Source organism: Crocodylus porosus, unplaced genomic scaffold (assembly GCF_001723895.1).
Source record: "Crocodylus porosus isolate Cpor-Errol unplaced genomic scaffold, CroPor_comp1, whole genome shotgun sequence".
Taxonomy (NCBI): domain Eukaryota; kingdom Metazoa; phylum Chordata; order Crocodylia; family Crocodylidae; genus Crocodylus; species Crocodylus porosus.
Window position 1 is genome coordinate 46,854,861 of NW_017728931.1, and position 23,593 is coordinate 46,878,453.

Genomic DNA, 23,593 nt, shown 5'->3' on the forward strand with positions numbered 1-23,593 from the left:
TGTCATAACACTCACGACCCAGTGACTAGTGACAGGAGATGTATTAGTCGCTTGCTGTGTGGTTAAGAAAAGAATGACTGGAATCTGTCCTCCCACAAAGCCTGTAAAACAGCAGGAGGATTCTTTCTGGAACTTAATTCCAACTCCTATCCTACCCCCACTGCGTGAAAGCAATATATTCTTCCCAGGCACCAGAAAACAATATTTGTCAATGACATTTGTCCTTCTAAAAGTTCCAATTCCTCCAGTATAGTCATCTAATCAAAGGAAGTTATAAACCTACAAGACTCTTGTGCCTATAACTATTAAGTGAAGAAACTAACAAGATGTGTTCTAGTCACAGTGCCTTCTCCCAAAAATTCTGAAAACTACCTATACAGAGAAGGCTCATGGAGGCTTCTGTGCTGTGCACTCAGGACTCTGCAAACAAACCTCCACTGCTTAACAGAATTCAAAGGAAGATTAAAATGCTAAAAATTCTAACAGAAGGCTGTGGTTGCTGCCTGTTGCCTCTATCCAGGTGCAACTTTTGGCTCTATGCAATCACCATCTACAAGGGAGAATCCATGAAGATAAACAGACAATTGCTTGTCTTTCATGGTTTTAATTGCCATTTGAAGGCATGCCATGATGGATAAAAACAATATCAAAGGGAAGCTGTCTGATGATCCTATTATATCTGGAAGGGTAACTTAAATGGCTGCTTACTAAGTATTCTTTCTTTCTACCTTGCTCAAAAGAGTTCCTTGTTCTAAAGTTGGACATTTATACCTCTGTTTTGCTTTTTTATTGTATATATTCTACTTTGTTCTTATCTGAAAAATATTCCCTTACACATTCTAAACTCCAATTACAATCTCTTATTCCTTTCCCCTTTAACTGGTCAATGACAATGAACTTTTAATTGTCCTCATATGGAAAGCTAGTTGATATGCTGTTTTTAACCTTCTTTTTTTAAAAGGGGGAGGTTTCTAAAGATGAAGTTAGGAGCCTTCAATAAGTTATCTGGTGTAAATGGGCAGAACTCAGAATAAAGTGTTTAGTCTCCACACACCAACAAGGGACTATTATAAAACTTATGCTTGTGATAACCTGCTATATAGCTGAAGTAATGCTCTCTTATGCATAAGCAAGTGGAAACTGCTAGCCTCATTCCTTTTTGTACATATAAAACTCACTGTAAAATCACCCAGTAGATATTACAACAACTCCTCTGCTTACCTTGTGACAGTAATGTACAGCAGAGACGATTTGCCGGAAAAAGTGTCTTGTCTCTCTCTCACTTAGTCTCCGCCTCTCACTGATGTAATCATACAGTTCACCTTTACTCGCATACTCCATGATTATCACAATTTTATCTTTATTTTCAAACACTGGATAGATAAAAGGAAACAAAAAATCGAATTGGATGGTCCATCAAATGCATTTCAAATTAGTACTGTGGAGGAAGAAGAAGAGAATATAAATGACTTGAGGTTTATGAGGGTTGTAGGTTGTAGCCGTGTTGGTCTAAGGACATAGCCACCCAAGGTTCTTTGGGTAAATCTGATCTTTTATTAGACCAACTCAAATATTTGAGTTGGTCTAATAAAAAATATCAGATTTACCTAAAGAACCTTGTCTGCCCTGAGGTTTATGACACACTAATGCCATAATGCATGGAAAGGTGTTCAATAAACAGCCAACAAGCTTGAGAAAGGCAGGCACAAGTGCATGAAGTGTCCACCTAGAGGTCATAACCCTCAGTTCACAAGAAGGAGGATCACAACTACTGTGGCTTTCTCAGTGGCTACATGGGAAGGAAATCCTTACACTCTGATCTGGGGCCATGGTATGGAAATGACAACTACATATTAGTGGTCACCCCAGGTCTGACCATGATGTTCCATAGTTGCTGGACAACCACTTTACCCTTCTGCCCATTTTGTATAGTTTATACTGCACATATTGGGAGATAGGTGCAGTATGGCCTGATGGCAGGAAGGTGCAAAAAAGAGCAGCAGCTGTGCTTCCAGAGCCACCACTGATGCTACCTCACATGCTCCTCTCACCTGGGACACTCAAATGCCTGGTTATATCCCTGCTAACAATTGTTCTTCACATTTAGCATGAAGTGGGACTATGGGAAGCTATGGATCATTTATCTCCCTTTTTTTTTACCTATATTCCATGCAGGAGGTGTATACATCTCTGGCTTACTGCTATCAACATTCTATGTAGTATTAACTTTTACAATTAATCGTATGCACATGCACAATTTCAAAGGTCAGTGTTTGTGCTGACTGCTCAGCACCTCTGAAAATCAGGGCATTATTGTTTAGAAGGCTTCCTCTGGCAGATCTAACATGTACAAGCTCTGTTTGTGTGTATGTGTGCGTACTAGCTGCCTTAAAGATTCAGCCTTATATAAAGGCAAATGCACTTCAGTATTAGCAAATCCATTGTGACTTTAATGACTAACTCTGCACTGTGTGGGAGCATCTGCACATGCAATTAGCACATAACAGTTAACTCCCGCACAGTTCATGCCAGAGTTTATTGCTCCCGGGTGCAGCATTTACACACCCAGGAGTTCAGCCTGCCAGCCCGGGTCCAACCTTGCTCAATGTGCTGCTCTTGGGCTGGCTGGGGCAAGAGGGTACTATAGTGCAGGGCTAACCAGCAGACAGCCCCAACACTGTAGTACTCTCCTGACCCAGTGACACTTTACTGCAGAACTAATTAGTCAGCTTCACAGTAAAGTGCACATGTAGATGTACCCTGGGTCAGTGATGAGCTGCCATCCTGCACTAGGAGTTGCCAGAACAATTGTGGCTGACTCAGCTAGAAATCACCCTGAGACCCTGGGGCAAAAGAAACAATAAAGAGCTATCTTTCCTCTAAGATGGCCTGCTGCACACTCCATTTTAACCCATCCAGCTTCTCAGGTTGGTTCAGAATGGGAACACAGCAACAATTTTGGACTTATCCATTCTTCCCTGCCCTCCTCTAACTGAATGCCATTAACACTAACGTCACAAAATGCTTGTGCTCAAATGCCCAGCAACAAGGATTTTTTGTGCCATCATTGCCTTCTAATACTGGTGCACAGCCAACTGCAATGGGACCTAGAGGTAGGCTTCCACATCAAGTGTGCAGAGAACGTTCATGTTACTACATAATATGGCGTGACTGCTCCTTTAGGCCTCAAGGTACTAAGTGCCATTGACTGCCAAGGACTTTCTTGGGGGATAATGACAACTAAGCATTTAAGCTAACAAAACAAGTGGTGATTACTTTCAAATTGCTACAGCGCTTTGGCTGCTAGGTAAGATTTCTGCTTTGACTCTGAAAATCTACTGTACACACAGGAAACACTGTACCTGCCCTACATAACCATAGTTCACTCAGGAAAGTGTGGAAGCTCCTATTATTTTATGACTTAAAGGTAGCCTGCTGAGGCAAGGCCCTGCTGACACAGCTGCTCTTACAAATTAATGAGGCTGCAGGGGTTCTTCCAAAAGGATGCGGGTCTTGACCAGCACAACTGGAATGGTGTTTTCTAGTATCTCTCCAGCATAACTCACTATGCTCACTAGTATTTTAAGGAACACACTTCAACTTTTGCAGTTAGATTTGTAGCTGCAGCTCTCAACATGCAGGTATTTTTCAGTTGTGTTTTTTTGTCCTTTGTTCTTTTGTACCTAGTAACTAAACCCCATATGCCAAGCCTCTGCAGTTCTTTTTACCCCTGCCAAGCAGCAGCCAAATGGCTCCCATAAAACCAAAAGGAAACAGCCAAATACAAATGCCCATTTACTTGCCTGCTGGCCTTACTCTATCCTGAAGCAGAAACTCCTGCCAGTCATTACATCTTATGTGCATCCTCATTTAGAAAACATTTTGAAAAGTAGAAGAGCTGTCTCTGGATAAACCGTACTTTTGTGGGAGTTCCCAGACTGTTGTATGCATACCCCTGGGGGTATAACGCAAGACACCTCTGGGGCGTATGCAGGAGAAATTGTCTAATGGTGGATTTAATTTTAATTATAATAATTGGCATTTAAGGGGTTAAAATAAAAATATATTCTGGTAGGGGTACACAGGCAGCTGGTAAATCTGGAAGGGATACACAAGGAGAAAAACTTTTGAGAACCTCTGTATTACTGTACTCTGTCCAAGAATTACACACTCATGCACTCTGGAAAGAACATAATATGTGTCCTATACAAAAATGTTCTGGCTTATTACTGTTATAGCAGTAATGCACAACCCTATATTGAATCATTGAAAATGAGGGTTGGACGGGACCTCAGGAGGTCATCTAGTCCAACCCCTTGCTCAAAGCAGGACCATCGCCAACCAAACTATTCTAGCCAGGGCTTTATCAAGCCGGGCCTTAAAAACTTCCAAGGATGGAGAGTCCACCACCTATCTAGGTAACCTGTTCTAGTGCTTCACCACCCTGCTAGTAGGAAAGTTCTTCCTAATATCCAACTTAAACCTCACTTGCAGCAACTTGAGACCATTGGTCCTTGTTCTGCCATCTGTCACCACTGAGAACAGTTTAGCTCCATCCTCTCTGGAACTATCCTTCAGGTAGTTAAAGACTGCTATCAAATCCCCACTCAGTTTTCTCTTCTGCAGACTAAATAAACCCAGTTCCTTCATCCTCTCCTCAGAAATCATGTGCCCCAGCCCCCAAGCCATTTCCAATGCCCTCCGCTGGACTCTCTCCAACTTGTCCACATCCTTTCCGAAGTGGGAGGCCCAAAACCGGACACAGTACTCCAGATGTGGCTTCACCAGTGCAGAATAGAGTGGAATAATTACTTCCCTAGATATGCTGGCAAAGCTCCTACTCATGCTGCTCAGTATGCTGTTAGCCTTCTTGGCAACAAGGGCACACTGCTGACTCATATTCAGCTTACTGCCCACTCTAACCCCCAAGTCCTTTTCTGCAGAACCAGTCAGTCTCCAGGCTGTACTCGTACATGGGATTCTTCTGTCCTAAGTGCAGGACTTTGCACTTGTCCGTGTTGAACCTCATGAGATTTCTTTTGGCCCAGTCCTCCGATTTGTCTAGGTCACTCTGAATCCTAGCCCTATCTTCCAGTGTATCTACTCTCTAAGCACCAAAACAGTTGCTAATCCACTGCTATGGATAGCCTGCATAGGAAGGGAACTAGTTTCTTTAAATTCAGAGAATATGTTAACGATGCATTCATTCATGATTCCTAACCAGAAATAATGTCATTTCACAAACCAGTCCAAGACACTGTACCAGGCATTACTGTATCATCCACATACAGTTAACTAGCCAAATAAGTCGCTAGTATAGATGGGCAAAGCTCCAGCTATCTCAGTGGAATTCCATTCACAGTAAGAGTGGATCTGGCTCATCTATGTGCTGCTATATGCTGAGGATTTATTAATCCCAAGGAGGCTACCACTTCTTCCAATTTAAATACTCCAGCTAATATGCTACTGGTACATATGTGCTGCTTGAGAGCTAGCAGCTCTGACAAGAAGGCAGTTTGTAACTGTACTGTGTCCAGGAGGCATGGTGTTGTCTCACTGTCTCAATTCCTAAATTGGGGGAGTGGTGAGCTTTATGTTCAGTCCTCTATGGCCAGTCAGGTCTGATAGCATGTGTGCATCTGACAAGGGTGCAGAAGCATATGGCTACCCTTCACTACTGTTTTGGTGTAGCTTGCATCCCAACGGTTAATAGCACTGAACAGTTCCTGCGCTTAGGACGCTGTTGGCCTCAACATGAGGACGTGCATACAAAGGCGCTTGGACTCTGCTAAACCCACTGGACACCCTTCACCCTTGTAGCTTACCAGGTGACAACAAACTGCTTGAAGCCATTATATGCCATAGCATCTCTGCATTATATAGTTGACTCTAGCAATCTTCTGATTCATTTTGTCTTCACAACTCAACCATTTGAGTTTTGTCAAATTTTCCTCTATATTCACAAGGTTATAATGCCAGGATCACATTTCTCACTGACCTGAAATTCAACATTACAGTACAAGTCTTGGTCCAGAAAACCTTCCCTACAATTATATATAAATAGATGCCGGTGGTGTTTGCTTGGACAAAGGTACATATTAAAAAGAGATCCATTTTTTGTTGCAAGAGAAAACATGCCATCCAGCAGGGCTAATAGCTGAAAAGCTAAATTTAAGAAATATTAAATCACTACACTGAAGTTTTGTCTTTTAGAGGGGAAAAAAGCACTAGCATCAAACAGTGTGTCAGCATATCAGTAACTGGCAACCAGGACATGTCTTCTCAAGGGGGCACTGATACATGGTATTTATCTCACTGAAAGGAGATTTATCATAGGGAAATGATCCTTTGTTTTAGATTGCCATAAGAGCAGCTATCTCAGCACAGTAATAACTGAAAAAGCACAAAATGATCAGTAGCTGAGGAGAAGGGACCTTCAAGCACAGATTTCTTAATACATAGCTCTTTCCACGCCACCTTGGGTAACCCTGCACAGATGCCAGGATCCCTACCCTCTATAGCCTCCCTTTTCTCCTACCATCTTTAGTCAACCTCTGCACACAGATTGAAGATTTCAGTTCTGTAACTTATACATAATGATTAGTACTAATTTTACAACCACCACTATTATAGCTCACACCTTGACAAGGGTTTTCCTAAATATTATAACGAAGCATACTGCAGGCATTATTTAAGGCCTGCTGCCATCTTCTTTTACCTTATCACATCAAGATACCAGTTCCTGTACAGTGTAATGAAAACAAAACACACCAACCCAGCATTAAATCCCAGAACACATGAGCTGTGTATCTAATAAACAGATCTGTACACTGGTTATTCAGGATGAGAAAGGAGATGTATAGACTGTGGAAAGGGTATAGCCAAAAGGAAAGAACTAAATGAACAGAGTATAGAAGGGGAGTTGTATGACTTAACTATTCCCTTGCCTTTCATGGTTTGCACTGGTGGGATATGCAACCTGAACCCAACTTAAGCAGTTCTCCATAAAATATTAATTGAATGCAGTGTTTTTAAAGAAAAATTTATACATTTATTTTCACGTATTTTCAGCATAATACATCACAGCATATATATAATGTATAAAATGTGTGTAGTACACTACTAAAAAGATATGCCTTGTGAAAATACTATGATCAAGAGTTAGGGGAAGGGAGAAGGACACTAAAGCCCTTGTTAAACAGTAATTTTAGGTACGGTAATCCTGGAGCTCATAACCCCTGGATTTCCCATACATTAACACCCGAAACTAGTTTTAAGCACACTTTAAGCAGCTTAAACTTATGCCAATCCAGGCCAGGTTTATCTTGAATCAGTGTTACCCAGCTCATGTTCCATCAATGTGGCTAACAACAGACAGTCAAAAAAAGCCTGAGGCTGAATCAGTTTAGTCTTGGCAAGTGAGTTTAAGCTGAACAGATTGAACCAATAAGCAAGTGAACAAATATTTACTTTTGATTTTGGAAATGCAGCCTCGTTCCTGCAGTAGCCCGAGCCAGAAGCCAGGATGCGCTACAGTATGCCTCCCTGGAAACCTGGAGCAGTCAGCTTGGGTGAAGGCTAGCCGACCCACCCTGCAAGGGGGGGTTGGCAGGGGAGGTGCAAAGCATCCTGGGATGTTGGGGGACTGTGAGTTAACTTGAATCTGGAGGGGATCTGGGACAGTAGTTCAATAAACTGATTTAGCCTAAATCAGTTGAGTCTGATACTACATCCATCCAGGTTTATCTTAAACCAGTTCTGGCCATTTCAAAAGTGATTTATGTTCACTGAACTTCTGTTGTGTTACAGATTTGAACTGGTTTCCAATCACTTATACCAGTTTATGTGTAATTTCTGTCCCTAGTCCCTGTGGCTGCTCCCCACAGATGAGACACCTATGTTGCAGTCCTCCAGCACCTCAGGATGCAGTGTTCCCTCCCCCACTCTCCTGTTCTGTGTAGACCAACTATCCACCCCCTGAACTCTACTGCCCATGGGGAGGTTCTGGCACCAAGCCAGCTCCCCTACTCCCAAGGATGCAACCTTCTCACCCTCAGGGGTGCAACCACGTGCAAAAAGTCTGCAGAGCACATGCCAGCTAGTCAAGTCACAGATGGGTCCAGAAGTGGGGTCTAGGGAAGGTGTGGGGAGAACAAGTTAGGGGCTGGATCAGGTCCCCATGAACTGGGGCTGCCTTCCCAGGGGCAGTAGCTCCCCCAAAAGCACCTTCCCTCACTGCTTCCACCTCCCAGCCACCCTGGGAAGCACAACCAGCATCCCCTGCACCCCAATCCCAAAGCCTAATTTATTAAAACATGCAACTTTCTGTAATTTATGTCCTCTATTTCTTTTTAAATTCTTTTTTTAACTTTTTATTTTATCTTTCAGTGCTTACCATTCCTTACTTCCTCCAGGAAAGCTCCATTATCTGCTAATGATGGGGAGGCCAGGCTGCCCTGAACTGCTCCTGAGCTGATGAGAAGGGCCATGGAAAGGTTATTTATGCAGAACAGGTATGGAACTGTTTTGAGGAAAATTCTGCAAGTGGTGCAAAAGCAATAAAAGGAGGCTTGTCAATGAATGGACTGTTGTCAATAAGAAATCTAGAGAGAAGTTTTGTTTAGGGACAAATAAAGGGTCCCTATGCTAGAGGAGAAAGAAATGGAGGAAACACATTGTCTGAAGTGGTTTTTCATTCTTCTCTTAGATTTACTGATAGTGGCCACATTTCCATGAGACTCTGACTGTGCAGTCATTACTGTGAATTCATTTAGTACTTGTATAAAGAAGTACTACATAACTGTGCAGTAACCAGAGTTACTGTATACAGTAGCGCCAAGGAATGGCTTTTTTGTGATGATGACTGCACAGTAGCTTGTGACTACTGCGCAGCAGCATCACATCATGCTTTCTGCCACACAGTGCTACTGAGCAGTAGGCATGGGCTACTGTGCTGTCAGTGTCTCGTGTAGACATGGCCAGTGTTTATTTAGTTCCCTCCTCTTGGAGCCTGAAAAGGCTGCAGTAAGGTTCTACATGGTAAATGTAGGAGTGCTGTAAGAATGTATAAGAAGTTTTGGGGGATAGCGGGGAGAGTGCCACGGTAATAAACCATGATGTTGGGGTGTCCTGATATTGTATCAGGAAGTTGGGGAAAAGGGGAAGGCTGTCAAAGTGCATCAAAGGTAGAAAAGGAGTACCACAACAATGTATCAGGAAGTAAGAAATATTTTCAACCTAGGTTATAAATCTCTTTCAGTCTTCCTTCCATCCCAAGGATTCTTTCAATGAAGGAAGAGCTGGATTCTGTGCAACCAGTGAAAGGTGCCTATGTTCAGATATTCAGCTGAGCATTTGTTACAGCACAATATTTGTTTTTAAAAAATGAAAACCCCATGTTTCTGAACAGGTATTGAAATCAAAACCTTTGGCTAGGAGATGGTTGAAGAATACAAAAGTAGAAGTAGAAAAAAACGTAAGTTTTTATGACCAAAGACACACCTGAACTGATGTACATTTTGTAATATCAACAATTAGGCTACATCAGTCTGTTCCATTGTAGTAATAATTCTGAACACAGCCTCTATTTAGAGCTTTACATTTCCCAGATAGCACCATTACTGCAAAGACCTCTCTCTATTCATTTCCCAGTATTTCTGTTCTATTTCTATTCTCCCCTCTACAAACACAAGAGTTATGGATCCAGAGAGACTCCACAGACCAAATGCTGCCATTGATTGAACCATTCACCATCCATCCATACCAAAAGATGGGAGATACACAAGGGCATCGCCAAATGAAATTTAGTCATAAATGTTTCAACCACATATGAACGTGCCCTTGCAAGCACCAATCTAAGCATATTTTGGACATCTTTTTTTTAATTATGACAGTTTGTTGAACTTAGTTCACATCTAATTTAAGAAAAAATACCCTCATACCTTTAAAACTGAGTTTTATAAGATGCCAAAGTCAGGCTGGGGGGCGGGGGGGAGGTGCGCGCGCGCGCACGTCCATCCATCCGTCCAGGTTTTCTGGGTTTTATTCTTCTTTCTTTAAAGCACTACCTCCTTGTAGGCCAATTTCTTTTGGTTTACATGTAACCCTGGGGTAAGAATTTTAGTTTGTTGGTTTAAGAGGGGAAGCCAATCTCTGCGCACTGGAACCATTTGAATTCTCCTCATGCCTTTGCTCTCTATCAGAGCAATCTCCTAAATTAGTTCCAGTATGTTGACATTCCTTCCATCTGGTGTCTTTCCATTCAGTGGTATTTTTATTACTCTCCTAACAGCCGCAGACAGAAGTACCTTTTTCACTGCTACAAAATGGTCTTTTATTAAAGGTCAGCCAGATCAAAAGAAAAAAAAAGTTTGTCTTTTAATTTTAGGGATGCAGGCTGGAATAATCTTTTCATTCAAAAATATTGTGCAAAGCCCAATTAACATACTCATATAATAAAAGTTAAATTATTCCTTAAAAAGACACTGGAATGAGAAATAGTTTCCACCTAAGAAATACATTCAAATGTATGTTATGTGTTCATAATAATTTGCAACAAATCTAGTAGTTATTTGGCTTATAAACCCCTAAACAGCATTTTGAAAATGTTATTTACTACTTTATTGCTATTTTAAGTTGTTTAAATAAAGCATGTGGTAGGCATGAAAAACATCTATTAGCCCTCCTCTTTCAGTATCCCATTCAAGAAAGCCTTTATGCTTAACTCTAAGCACATGCTTAATTACCATTGAAGTCAATGGAATTTAAAGCATTCATCTTAAAGGTAAGCATGTGCTACATGACCTTCCTGAATCACAGCCTTATACAGTGGAATTGCAAATAATTCCTTTTTAAGTTAAAGGAATGTAGTTAAGATCCTGTACTAATCGGTTTAGATCAGTCTGTGGTTAGAAATTAATCCCCACTGAGTAGATTAAATCAACATTAGAACCATCACCTTTGACAATTTTGTTTTCTTTCTGTGCACATCTGAGGAAACATAGAATTTGATAGTATGCCATCCATTTAGAAGCCAAGCAAAATGTAAAGATCACTAATTCAGCTTTTACACTTCACATTTCTGATCCACTATCTCTAATTTTTGCCTAGGAATGCAGGGGTTGATTACTTTTTTAAAATTATGATTGTAACCTCTTATAGAACCTCAGACAAACATCTATCAGGCAGGCAGGGAAGCCTGGTTAACTGAAATACAAGACAAATTTCAGTGCTGTTTGAGACAATATTAGAATGTGATTTGAAATTGCTAGTGTCCTCAGGAACATAGGTTCATGTCCTAAGGAATGCTTTAGAAGTCTTACATGATACTGAATGAAAGGAAATTCAAAAAGGTGCGGTATGATAACCTATGAGCTAAGTTCATTTATACTTGTTTGATTATTAATTGCTAGACTGTAGAAAAATCACTTTATATTCTTGGATGTTATCAAATGAAAAATAATGGAAAGAATCCATTTAAAGGTCCAAAAGCTACATAACTAAAGGAAGCTCATTAGAAATGTCACTAAATTCTGTCACAACTTAAATACTATCTCTTGGATAAATTTAAAAAAATATTCCAGCTTTCTAATTTCTGGTGTTCTCCTTGAAAGCTCAGTTCTACCTATGCTTCATATACAGGACTTTTATTATATTCAGAGTGTGTTCTGTACACCCAGGCTAGGGACAGACATTCAAAAAGCCTGAGCCTGAATTGATTCAATCTTTCCAGGTTAGTCTAACCTGGCTAGGCTGAACTGGTTTGTATGTGAACAGACATTCTCTCTGGACTGAAGAAATGCAGGCACATGCCTGCAGTGGCTCAGGCTAGAAGGCTGGGGGTGCCAGAGCAGCCCTCCCTTCCCTTTTACAGTACTCAGCTGAGGGGGGCGTGGCCAGGCCCTGGCAGAACCTCTGATTAGGGAAGTCTGCCTGCACCATCCCAGGCTTTCCCCTGCTGGCTGCTCAAGGGGAAGGAGTGTTGCCAGACCCCAGACCCCTGCTAGCACTGTGAGGCAAGGGCGCCATGGTGTTCAGTGCATGCATCTATTGATGATATAGAGCTTTTCAATCTCCCTCCCTGCTTCTTTATACTTTCTGCAGCAAACTGACAGGCAAGCAAGCCAGCAGGAAGCTTCCAGATAACAGCATTTATCACCTCATCAGCAAAACAATAGCTTCTCTATTAGTTCAAACACTTCTTAAACAGCTTACCAGATGATTTGCTGACTACCTCCAAATCACTGTTCTGTCTGCCTGTCCCAGTGTAATTGGAGACACACACAGACACCTCTTCGTATTAGCTAGCATACTACATGCCCAGGGTCCATGGTCTACGCTGTGGGAGATGGGAGAGAGGAAGGGGAGGATTCCTGCATGGGGACTCTGATTTAACTTAAACCAGGAAGGGGTCTGGGACAGACATAGCACGAACTGGTTTGACCCAAATCTGTTAAGTCTGATACTATGTTCAACTAGGTTTATCTCAAACTGGTTTCAGCCATTTTGAAACTGGTTTATGTGCACCGAACATCTGTTCTGTTACAGGTTTAAACCAGTCTCTGATCACTTAAACCGGTTTAGGTGTAATGTCTGTCCCTAGCCCCAGGGCCCAGTAACCTAAGGTTTGTTTTCATCATTACTGAAAAACACTGGGTGGAACTGATGGAGTTCGCAGGTCCTACACCTAGGTAGAAGCTAATGAGACTGCTGCTTCTAGCCACACTCCTATCCACCTGCAGAAATCTCTAGTTTGAGCTGAATGGTGCTCTGTCTCACTAACTGGCCTGCCTCAGGGTGCACATGGAAGCACAAGTGCTCCTAGCAAGAGGCAATAGTGCAGTGAGGATACAGTTGAGAGCACATTAGTGTGTACTCTGATAAACTGTATAGTCTGAGTTTTGCTTACTTTTCATATTCAAGATCCATTAAGAATCTTTTTCCAACTAAATAAGTGCAACTACAAGGTCTTCAGGAAGTGTCTTTTTTAAGATAAAAGCAAATTTAGTGCTATGCTGTTGGAAGGTGATCAATCCTGCAGAATTCTAAGCTGCCTGGCCAAAGCATTTAAGCACGTGCCTTTTTATGTATGTGCGTAACCATGTCATTCATTTCAGTGATATTGGATCAAGCACATATTATTAGTGTCCACCCATTCTCCAGCTTAAATCTTTGTTGAAACATTCACAACAAACCTGTTCGCAAATAATTTCACTGGCATCTCTGTTTGACTATAATGCAGCAGGAACACTACTTGCAGCACTGAAACTCTTACAGAACGTTCTGCCTCACAAAGGAGAAACCCAAGGGCCTGGCTCTATATATATATAAAACTTAACTCAGATGAATAGTTCTACACTTGTGTAAGCATTTGCTAGATTGGGCTCCAAACCCTCCTTACATTTTAACTCGTATAAAGTATTGCCAGATGGCATGTTTTGTGGGTTTTTTTCTTTTTTTGCAGGAAGGCTACCCCTGGAATTCCATGTTTGCTCTCAAAAGGCTTTAACTGTCAAATCCTGAGGTTTTCGGGGGGGGGACGACGACACTGCTTTCTGAGTTAAAATTTATGCCCTGAAATCAGAACACTTTTGGCAAAGCTGGTTTCATCTATTCCGTCCCTTTCAAGGAGTTTAAAGTCACTAGAAAGAGCATTTCCCTTCCAGCTGCACTCTCAGGATTGCCAATTACCTTCCTGCTGAGAAGATGGAATTTCTTCTGACTCAGAACTAGGGGTTTACCTCTTGCAGCTAGTGGGAAAGATAAATTCTTTCTGATTAGGTTACAAAAAATATCACCAAACTAGAAAGCCTGTATAAAAACATTTGAATTTCCTTAGAATCAAAAACCGGTGGCTTCTGTTTACATCGAGTTGACAAATTCAGAGGTTAATCACCTTTTGCCAGCCAGGTCAAAAGGATACATAAACATGGATGCCATTTAAGGAAATCACGTTTGTAAGTACAATGTAAAGACCCATCAGCAATCTTCCACAGAGAGGGAGAAAGCAGCAGGCATTTTAAGCAGACGCCATGCAGCCCTATACATAGAACTGCGGATGTTAGGGGAGCAGGGTGGCTGTGCTGACCTACTCATCCTTGAATGACCGTAGCAGAAAAATACATACACGTGCACATGCGCATGTGCGGGCAGCTGGATTAACTCTTAGTGAGCCCTAGGCAAACAAACTATGCACCTAGTCGCTTTGCATAGGGAAACAGCAGCAACAGTCACCGCCACAGCCTGGAGCTGCAGCTTGCAGCCCTAGAAGGGAAAAGGAGCTGAGCAGCACTGCAGCAGTGCAGCAGCAGCACTGCTATAGCAAAATAAGCACAACTGGGCCCCTTCTTCACTTAGAGCCCTAGGCATATGCCCATTTTGCCTATGTGTCAACCTGGCTCTGCACGTGCGTGCACGTGTACACACATACACACACACGTGCATATGCACGCCATATTTTCTCACATACAGTGCACTGTTTTTTCCCCAAAGCCAGCTGCTGCTAATTGGAGTGCTTATTTTATGTGAGAACTGTGGTAATAGGAGTTCTGCTTAGAGGGGAAAAGGGAAAAAAGTCTGTGATACATGGAACAGAATAAACTCCCTAGCTGTTCCTATGCAATTACTTCCTATAAGGAAAGATCATTTTTCCTTCATTCTACCTTACAAAAATAAGGTGTCTTTTATTCTGGGGCACATTGTATGTGAGAGAGTGTTTGTGTGCATGTGTGTGTGTGTGTGTGTGTGTGTGTGTGAGAGAGAATAAAATGAATAAATAAGCAAAGAATGAAGAATACCATTACTGTACCTCACTTCATGAATCACTGGAATGTAAACCCTGCTTCAGCAAGGACCTGCAGACCTTAATCATGGAAGTAATCCACTTAATTGGAACTGCTTTTGAGTGAGTCATGTGCTTAAATACCTGGCTGGACTGTGCCTCAAGGCTAAGTACAGACATTCAAAAAGCTCAAGTCTGAATTGATTCAATCTTTGCAAGTTAGTCTAACCTGCGTAGACTGAACTAACAAGCAAATGAATAGACATTCACTTTTGCTTCAGGAAATGCAGGCGCATGTCTGCAGTGGCTCAGGCTAGAAGCTAGAGGGCCTAGAGCAAGCCCTCCCTTGGCTGCTGAGTATGACTGGGGAGGGGTTTAAAGTCCCACCCCTGGCCTGCAGGGACCCCTCTGCCTCCTCTCTCCCACCAGCATGGGACCCCAGCCAGGGTCTGTTCAGCTTTTTCCCCCTGCTCATGGCTCAGCAAAGCCTGGGTCCCGCACCTGGCCCAGCTTGACCTCCAGGATCATGCTGCCCAGCTTCTTGGTGCTCTTTCACAACTCCAGGAGCTGTTGGTGAGAGCCTGCACCATGTGTCCCACTGCAGGGGCCAAGGCTAGGGCTGGCCTGGGTGTTGCTCTGCAGCAGGTAGAAGGGGCTTCTGGGCAGAAGCTGCTCCCCCAGCTGCATGCTCAGCTCAGCTCTGCATTGGGCTAGCACAGACACACACTCAAGCCCCTTCCTTCCCTGCCCTTCCCACCCCCCAGCCTGGGCCCTTTGCTCAGCAGGGCTCACATCCAGGATGGAGCCACCACCACCACGATTCCCTCTGTGCTCTGCTCTGTGCATGTCCACACCTGGCCTTGGGACTGGTTTTCCTCCCCTCCCTCCCCTAATCTGGCCTTTGCTCCTGGGCTGCTCCAAGTGAAACTCCCCGCCCTGGCGCTAGGAAGGTGCAGCAGAATTGCCCCCAGGCTGGGAGGAGGGCTTTGGGGGTCCTGGGCTGTGCTGAACTGCAAACAGCTGAGGTCCTATGCTGATGGGAGAGGGAAGGCAGGGGGGTTTAATCCCTCTCTGCCTGAGCCTGCTGTCTCACACCCCCGTGAGAAAAGTCTGGCAAAGGCTGCTGTGCCCCTGCCAGACAGACTAGGCTGTGTCCCCACCTGGGTTTCTCATCCCCACAACCTTGTTAACCAGCCTTCACTGCTCTGGCTAGAGAACGGAGGGGTGGGCCCACCGCTCCAGCAGAAGCACAGCCCAGTCCAGAGCTGCAAAGTATTCTGGGATGCTGGGGGACTGTGATTTAACTTGAACCAGAAAGGGGTCTGGGACAGAAGGTCCATAAACCGCTTTTACCTAAATCAGTTAAGTCTGATACTACTTTCAACCAGATTTATCTTAAATTAGTTTCAGCCATTTTGAAACTGATTTATGTGCACTAAACTTCTGTTCTGTTACAGGTTCAAACCAGCTTCTGATCACTTAAACCAGTTTATGCGTAACTTCTGTCCCTAGCACAAGTACTTGTGGATTATGTCATTATTCCTCTGACACATTTCCCCAGGTGGACCTTGCATTTCAGTGCTCACACTACAGCAATGGTTTTAAAAGAAAATATTTATTCTGGCTTCCTGGAAAGATGTGATGCTATATTTCTGCTCCCTGTGTCTTCCTGCTGGTGTTATGATGGACTAAAGTTGCAATGTCAATCCAAATTCCCACCATACATCTTTTCAGGAGATGAATTAAATACAGGAGGACATGACAGACTGCTCTAGTTTATAAATAATTATTTTGTTTTAATAACAGAGTAGCTATTTCCTATGGGACTGTTTTAAAAGGAAACAAACAGTAGTACAAGGAAAATGCCCTGGAAACCCTCTAAAGATCAGAAGAAAGCTGACTTTGAGCTAGCTGTAGATATGCATCACTTTTGGCTGATGAGTCACCACAGAATAACAGCCAAGGGATCTTACTGAGAGGAACAGTCACTTGACATATACGGTTTTACTAGGAGGGAGGGAGAGGGTAAAACTGCTGTAGTGCAAACTTACGCTGGCTTAGCTGTGGGAAGGCCTCTTCTCAAAAAAGTTGAGGGGTAAAGGTTATGAGGGAAGGTCTTGCTATTAGAGGGTTTTGTTCTCTCTCTCTTTTTTCTTTCTCCTTTTAAGTGTACAATGTTTTAACTCAGTAGCATTATTTAAAGCAGGCTGGGAGACAGAATTCAGCATCTTCTTGGTCAAAGCATTGTAGCGTGCTTAATTTTTTTAGTTCCAGTACACATTAGGAATAACTTTTGTTCCATTTGCAACCCACATGCTGACACAGCACCCCTCCCCTTTTCTGTTCCCAGATGCTGTTGCAAATTTAGTCAATAAAAAGACAGATATTCATCTCCTTTCAAGTAAAAGAACATGCTTTTGAATAACTCAATATGTGATACTGTAACATTATTCCAAGCCAGACCTTGTTTTAATCAGTCATACTGACTCTCAGAATGGCATTTGCCATATACGTATCATCACCTAAAATACTGTGTGCATATGTAAATATTAAAGGGTCAAATGCAGGCTGTCCCCCCTACAGATGAGCATGTGAAAAAAAAGGTGAATAAACAGGGCAAAGTTGTTGTGCCCAGCTCCCTCAAATTCTCTGGGGATCATACTCTACAGGTCCTCTGTCTGGTTCTTTTTCTAGTCAAGGTTTGTGTGCAGGATGCATGACCTGTGACTTTTAGCACATACACTACCTGAAGTACTCAGCTCTGGTCAGGATGTGAGAGCCTACCAGAGGAAGGAGGAACAGAAGAGGATTTCACGGCTGCTCCAACTCAGCTCAACGTGCTGCAGAGGAACTTGCTGCCACTCTTGTGTCCCAGCCAACCCTGTCAGAGTCTACATGTGCATTGCTGCGCACTAAAGAACTGTGTCACAGAAGAGTACTTTTGTTTACAAGTACTAACTTCAGGCAGAGTTAATTAGTTTCCTGGTCTAATAGAGCCACACATGTAGATGTTAAAACTTTACTGCAGAGCTAATAGTTAGCTCCACAGTAAATGCCTTGTGTAGATGTGTGCCCACTGACATGTAATAGAGGGGAAATAATTACGTTGCTGGCAGGAGGAAAGGATTGGACTGGGATACTGGAGTAACAAGCCAGTGAGTGGATTAGAGTAAATGATGCAGAGACTAGAGTACTATATGGGCCAACAAACAGGGGCTTTGATTCAAGGGACAAAGATGCTATGGGGCAAGAGGAGAAACTCAGAAAGAGGACTTGTTACGCAAAGAAGGAACTAGGGCTCAACTAGACAAGACTATTCAGTTTGGGTTCTAGGGAGTTAGCTCAGCAAATTGTGTAAAAAATGGTTTGGGATTTACTGTGTTTTTGCTGAGAGGGGACCATGAACTTGTGTCGGGGAGAATTTTTTAATTTTTTGGTGGGAACAGGGAGATGGGATGGTATATTAGCAACCTTTCCCTTCTCACTCCCTCTCTCTCTCTCTGTCATACATGCAAACATGTAGCATTTCGGCCACTCATATACAGGTCTCACCCCACAAGGAATTATTGTACTGGCTAAAGAGGTGTTGTATATTTGCAAAGGGGAGCGTGATTTGTAGGGAAGATGATGCATGAAACAATTTCTCTGCTATGAGCTAAGGGAAATTTATGCATCACCTAAAAGACTATGAAGAGGTCTGAAATAAAAAAATAACACAGACAATGAAAAGAACTGCAATCACTAACCTTCATATATCGTGATGATATGGGGGTGGCTGAGGGATGACATGATCTCAATCTCCCGCCTGATGTGAACCATATCTTGTTCATCCTTAATTTTGTCCTTACGAATGGATTTTATTGCGACCTATAAATGCAGGAAATCAAACATTACTCTTGGAACTGAACAGATGCAAATAATCCATTAAGGAGAGTTCAGAAAATAAACACAGATGTCAGATGTTGGCAGATTGTGAAATGACCCAAACACAACTTAAAATACATACCCCGCACCCTGTCTCTCATTTCATCATAACAAACTCGTTCTCAACACAGCAATGAATGACATTGAGTTTTGAGATCTTCATAAGCCTTTATCCTGCAACAAGAGTGGGATTTTCAAAAGCATTCTACATCGGCCTAAATCTGCTCCAGCTAAAGAAAATGGTAACATTCTCCATTGTCTTCTACAGAAGCAGAGTTTGGTCAGAGCTGATTGCTTTTGACAATCTCACACAGAAGCTTTAGCTGATTCCAAACAGAAATCTTATCTCTTTTGCAAAGAAAAATGATGAATTTCCACGGTGCCAGTAACAAATTATTATTGGACTATGTAAATACAAGCACTGAATTAATAAAGTTGTTTTATGGTACTGTAGAATAGCCAGGAGCTCTGCCTTAGCTAAGATTGGGAAAAAAACTGATATTTGAACCACTGCCTTGAAAATCATTCTTGTATAAATCCTGCACTTTCATGTCCTATACAGCACTTCTGCAATCACTCCAAAACCATATCCTTCCTGCATCCTTCCTCAATCAGCCACCTTTTACAAGCACATCATGTGACTGGGTATCTTTCCAAAAAGCAGGGTGGGAACAAAGGAAGCTATAGCTGAACCTGCAATACAAATTCAGATTCTAAAAGCCCTTATGAGTGTGTGTGTTGCCTGTGAAAGAAAGGGCTTATATGAACAAGCTTATAAATAATCACTGAGGTCAGATCATACTATATATGAAAAAGCGCAATGGGGAGAACTTAATGGAGGGGGAAATGTATATTCTGAATGACAGTAAATGGCAGTGCTGGCTTTTATATCACAGATATCTACCCTAAAGTTGTCTGGGTTTCTTTTTCTTTTGTGGGAGGAGTGTCTACATGTCCAAAATCTACACTTTTGGAAGTACTAAAGCACAGCGCAGTAACTAACCATACTACGCCATGTGCACAGTGCATGGTTATATTTCACTGCTACATCGCTGTAGCGGCACGCTAAAATGGGGGAGTGCACCATTATGGCAACATAGCTGCTGATCACATGTAAACCCATGTGATTGTTACATCGCTGTAGCCGCTGTAGGGCAATGTAGCATGTTGCTAGGTGATGTGGGGCGACATGTAGACATGCCTTTCAAGTCAGAGTGCAAGGAATAAATTGTCAACTAGTTTTGAGTCAAAGATGAATCTTTGGTCAAACCTCATTATCCTACAGTGCCCTCCAGTGACCTTAACTCTGACCTGTGAAGGAGAGTAAATAATGCTTTTGTCATTCTGCTAACTTATTACCATATGGAACTTTCCTGAGAGGACACTTAGCCTTGTCAATAAATAGTCTTCGGTCCTATCAGAAAAAATCTCAAAAAACTACTTCATTGCTGCATCAATAATTGCTAACTGGAACTACTGGTGTCCTTTTAATTACATTACAGAATACTGGGGGAAACATAAAATAATATTAAAATGAACAGTTTGAGCGTGATCTAAAGAACCAGGGTTATTTTTGTTTGCTTGCTTGTTTTGTTTTGTTTTGTTTTTTGCAAAGTCCTCAATTCAGGAAAATATCCCTAATCAGCAAAACCCTTAATCATGTGCCTACAGGCCACCAAAGTTCATGGGACTTAAGCAACAGCTTGAAGTCAAGCTTGTGAGTATACCCTCTCTTGATCCAACGCCTAAATGTACAACAGAATGGAACTGAGCCGGAAAGAATGGCAGGTTAAAAAGGCATCAAAAAGCTTGGTAATTCTTTTCTGCTTCATAACACAAAAGCTTGGGACAGACACTTAAAAATAACAGTACACCAGTAATGCTGGACCCATACATAACTAGTGAAGGTGGAAAGAGAAAGTCTCTACCAGAAGAGTGAGTGGGACAAATTTAAATTATTCCAATGAAATGGTTAAAGTAGCTCATACCAGCAGGCAAAGCCTGACTTTGCTCCCTCTTTATCTGCTCGCTTTGGGCCATACTGCTGGGCTGCAGTATGACCTATATATAAGGAAGCGTGAGTGGATTTTGGAGCAGCACATGAACTCTTGCAAGAAGGATATTCAGACATGGATAAAAAACATGGTCTTTCTTATAAAGACCATGCATTTGGCATTTGGCTGTCAGAAGAATTTTAGGACTTTATCATCAAATGTACAACAGGGAGCAAATTCTTCAACATCCAGGGTCAGTAAAGTAAGGAAATAATAGCATGCTGGAGCGCTTGACAGTCTGCCAGTATTCTGATTCCATAATTGACAAATGAGTTATGGAGCTAATTTTCCTATCAGGACCTTCTACGGAAAAATATAATACATGAAAATGTGTACTTTTTAAATATGCACATGAATGATTTAAATGACAACTGTCTTGTAGACATCTGCCTTTTAATATAACAAAATGTGTTGCACCTATGTGACTTAGAAAGGCCAGTCCCATTTTCAAAAATGATTTAGATACCTGAGAGCCTCAGTGTTATTGAAAATAACTTGCACTATTAAGTACTCAAATTAATTTTGAAATCAGGGCTTACAGGTTCTCTTAAAAATTGTACCTGGTATATGTAAGACATTAGATTAAATTCCAGAGGTAAAATCCTGACTTTATGAAATTGACTGGAAGTTTTTATCTAAAGGCAAGGATTTCACTACAATTTGAGGAAAAAAATGTCTCTTGAAAATATTTTTAGGGTTCAACATTAGTTGTGCAAAGCACTATGGCTCCGGAGTTTATTGTGTCACGTTAAGTGCATGTGTAAACATACATGTGTAAAGTAACTGTTACTTTAGCACAGACTGTGATAATCAGCTGGTGTAAACTGTCATAGTTCTATTGAAATCAACAGAGCTGTGACATTTTAGATCAGCTGAAGTTCTGCCCCAAAATACTTAGCCAGATGTTGAGTCATAGTCTATCACTCTTTAATGTAGCGATAGCTTGTTGGATATTAGATGTGAAAAAAGGTATCAGTACTAACCATTAGTAGTCTGTATATATAGTATGGCAGTATTCACTGCAAGTGACAGAGGAAGAATCTGTATACTCATGCTTAATAATAATAATGTTGCTTAGCATTTCCTGGGTACTTCAGACATTCAAAGCATTGTACAAATGTTATCTAGTTAATCCTCACCACACCCATCCATCTTGGAGATTCTTCTGTAGATATAAAAGAGACTTCAGCGTCAAAAAACTGGGGGTCAAGCACCTCATCAGCATCAGATTCACAGAGTAGGTTAGCCTAGGCACCTGGAGCAGGTCCACTATCTTCAAAGAGCAACACAAATGAGAATCTGGCCTGAAGATTTTCAGTTTTTTTGTGTTTGAATTTTTTCATTTAAACGTGTTCTGTTTTTGTCTAAGAGCTCTGCTCACATTTTAGAAAATTATTGTACATTGCCCTGTTTTAGTCTCAATTAACAAAACAAGATCCCTGCATTATGGCATCAAGAAGTAAAATGAGCCTCTCTCCAAAATTCTGCTAATGGATTTTATGTTTATGAAATTTATTTTATTCAAAAATCTGTTCAGGAAACAAAGAGTCATTCCTAAAGTAGGTTTATGCTTTTAACATTAGAGGTACTATAAGCTCCTTTTGTCAAAATCTGATATGTGGGACTAAAACAAGACACTGTACATAATGGCCCTGAAGGGCTTAAGTCCTAGAAGTAATTATTTTAATTGTACTTGTATTTTAATTGTACTTGCAAAAGTACTTGTTTGTTCATCCTGCTGGTCCCTATCTTTCAATGGAACAAACCCATTCTTTTCATCCTGCCAACATGTTAAGGGTCAAAGCACACAGATCTGTGGTAGGATAAAATAAAATGTGTATTTTATGCCAATCCTATCAATTGCTTAAAACAGCCTTTTCAAGATCTGAAGAAAAGGTGCTCTTGCGCCCATGAGGCCTTCCATGATATTGTACTAAGTCTCACCACACATCCTCCTTTTGTTACTATAATTTTAAAACACCTGTAGCTTTAGATCTTAAGATATTTAATTAGGTCATTTTTGTTAACTGTATCAACAGAATAACATGATTTTTCCCATCCTTCCCTAATAAGAATTTCAGGTACCCTGAAATCCTGAACTTTTCAGAAAGACTAAGTTCATTCAAAAACTAAGAAAAGATGTGCATAAGAGAATAACACTAAAGTATCAACTTATACACTGTGGCTGTCTACAAGAAAACCAAGACACCCCCACTCAGTTTAGCAACCGAGGGAAATAGATTTGGAAATGAAGTTTTCAGTCTATAAAGTTATGAACACATAGGGGCAGATTACCACTAACCCTCATGCAGCCATGCAAGGCAATAATGTCCCTTCAACTTCAACTTCCTGTGCTGCTGTGTTAAGACTGAACACATTATGGCAGTGGGTCCACAAAGCAGCCATCATTCCCCTTTTAATAACCAGGTAGGCGAAGAGGGGATGAAGCCATAGTTTCACCCCTTCATGGGCTGGCTGGTAGATTTGGCTGGGCAGAGATGTGGAGAAGTAAGCTGATGCTTTTTCAGGGCTTCAATAAATTACCTATCTCCTTTTCCTGGAAAGAAGATATATACTTATTCTTCAGACCTGAAGAAACACACAGCTCTGGGCAACATTTTGCAATACATTTCATGTTTCCTTGCTTTTGTTTGGTACAAATAATTTGTACTGAGTTGTAAATATTTCAAAGATCATGACAGTTATAAAGCTTTCTGTACATTAGTACTATCTGCATGAAAAATGTTTCTCTTCTTTTATGAGCTTTCAGAGTGCTCGGCAAAAGCAAAGTACTGTAGTTGGAATTTTCCTTTAAAGACACAGTAAGAGCATTATG

General features: G+C 41.6%; 1 protein-coding gene across 1 annotated transcript in view; it reads right to left on the bottom strand.

The window, feature by feature from the left end:
• The window catches only part of NUAK1 (NUAK family kinase 1), a 64,225-nt gene that overhangs the window by 16,399 nt on the left and 24,233 nt on the right, over nt 1-23,593 (bottom strand). The window contains exons 2-3 of the mRNA XM_019544784.1: nt 18,526-18,646; nt 1,222-1,373 (exon numbers count right to left, since the gene is read on the bottom strand). Coding sequence (XP_019400329.1) covers nt 1,222-1,373; nt 18,526-18,646 — 273 coding nt within the window. The remainder of the gene's footprint in view (nt 1-1,221; nt 1,374-18,525; nt 18,647-23,593) is intronic.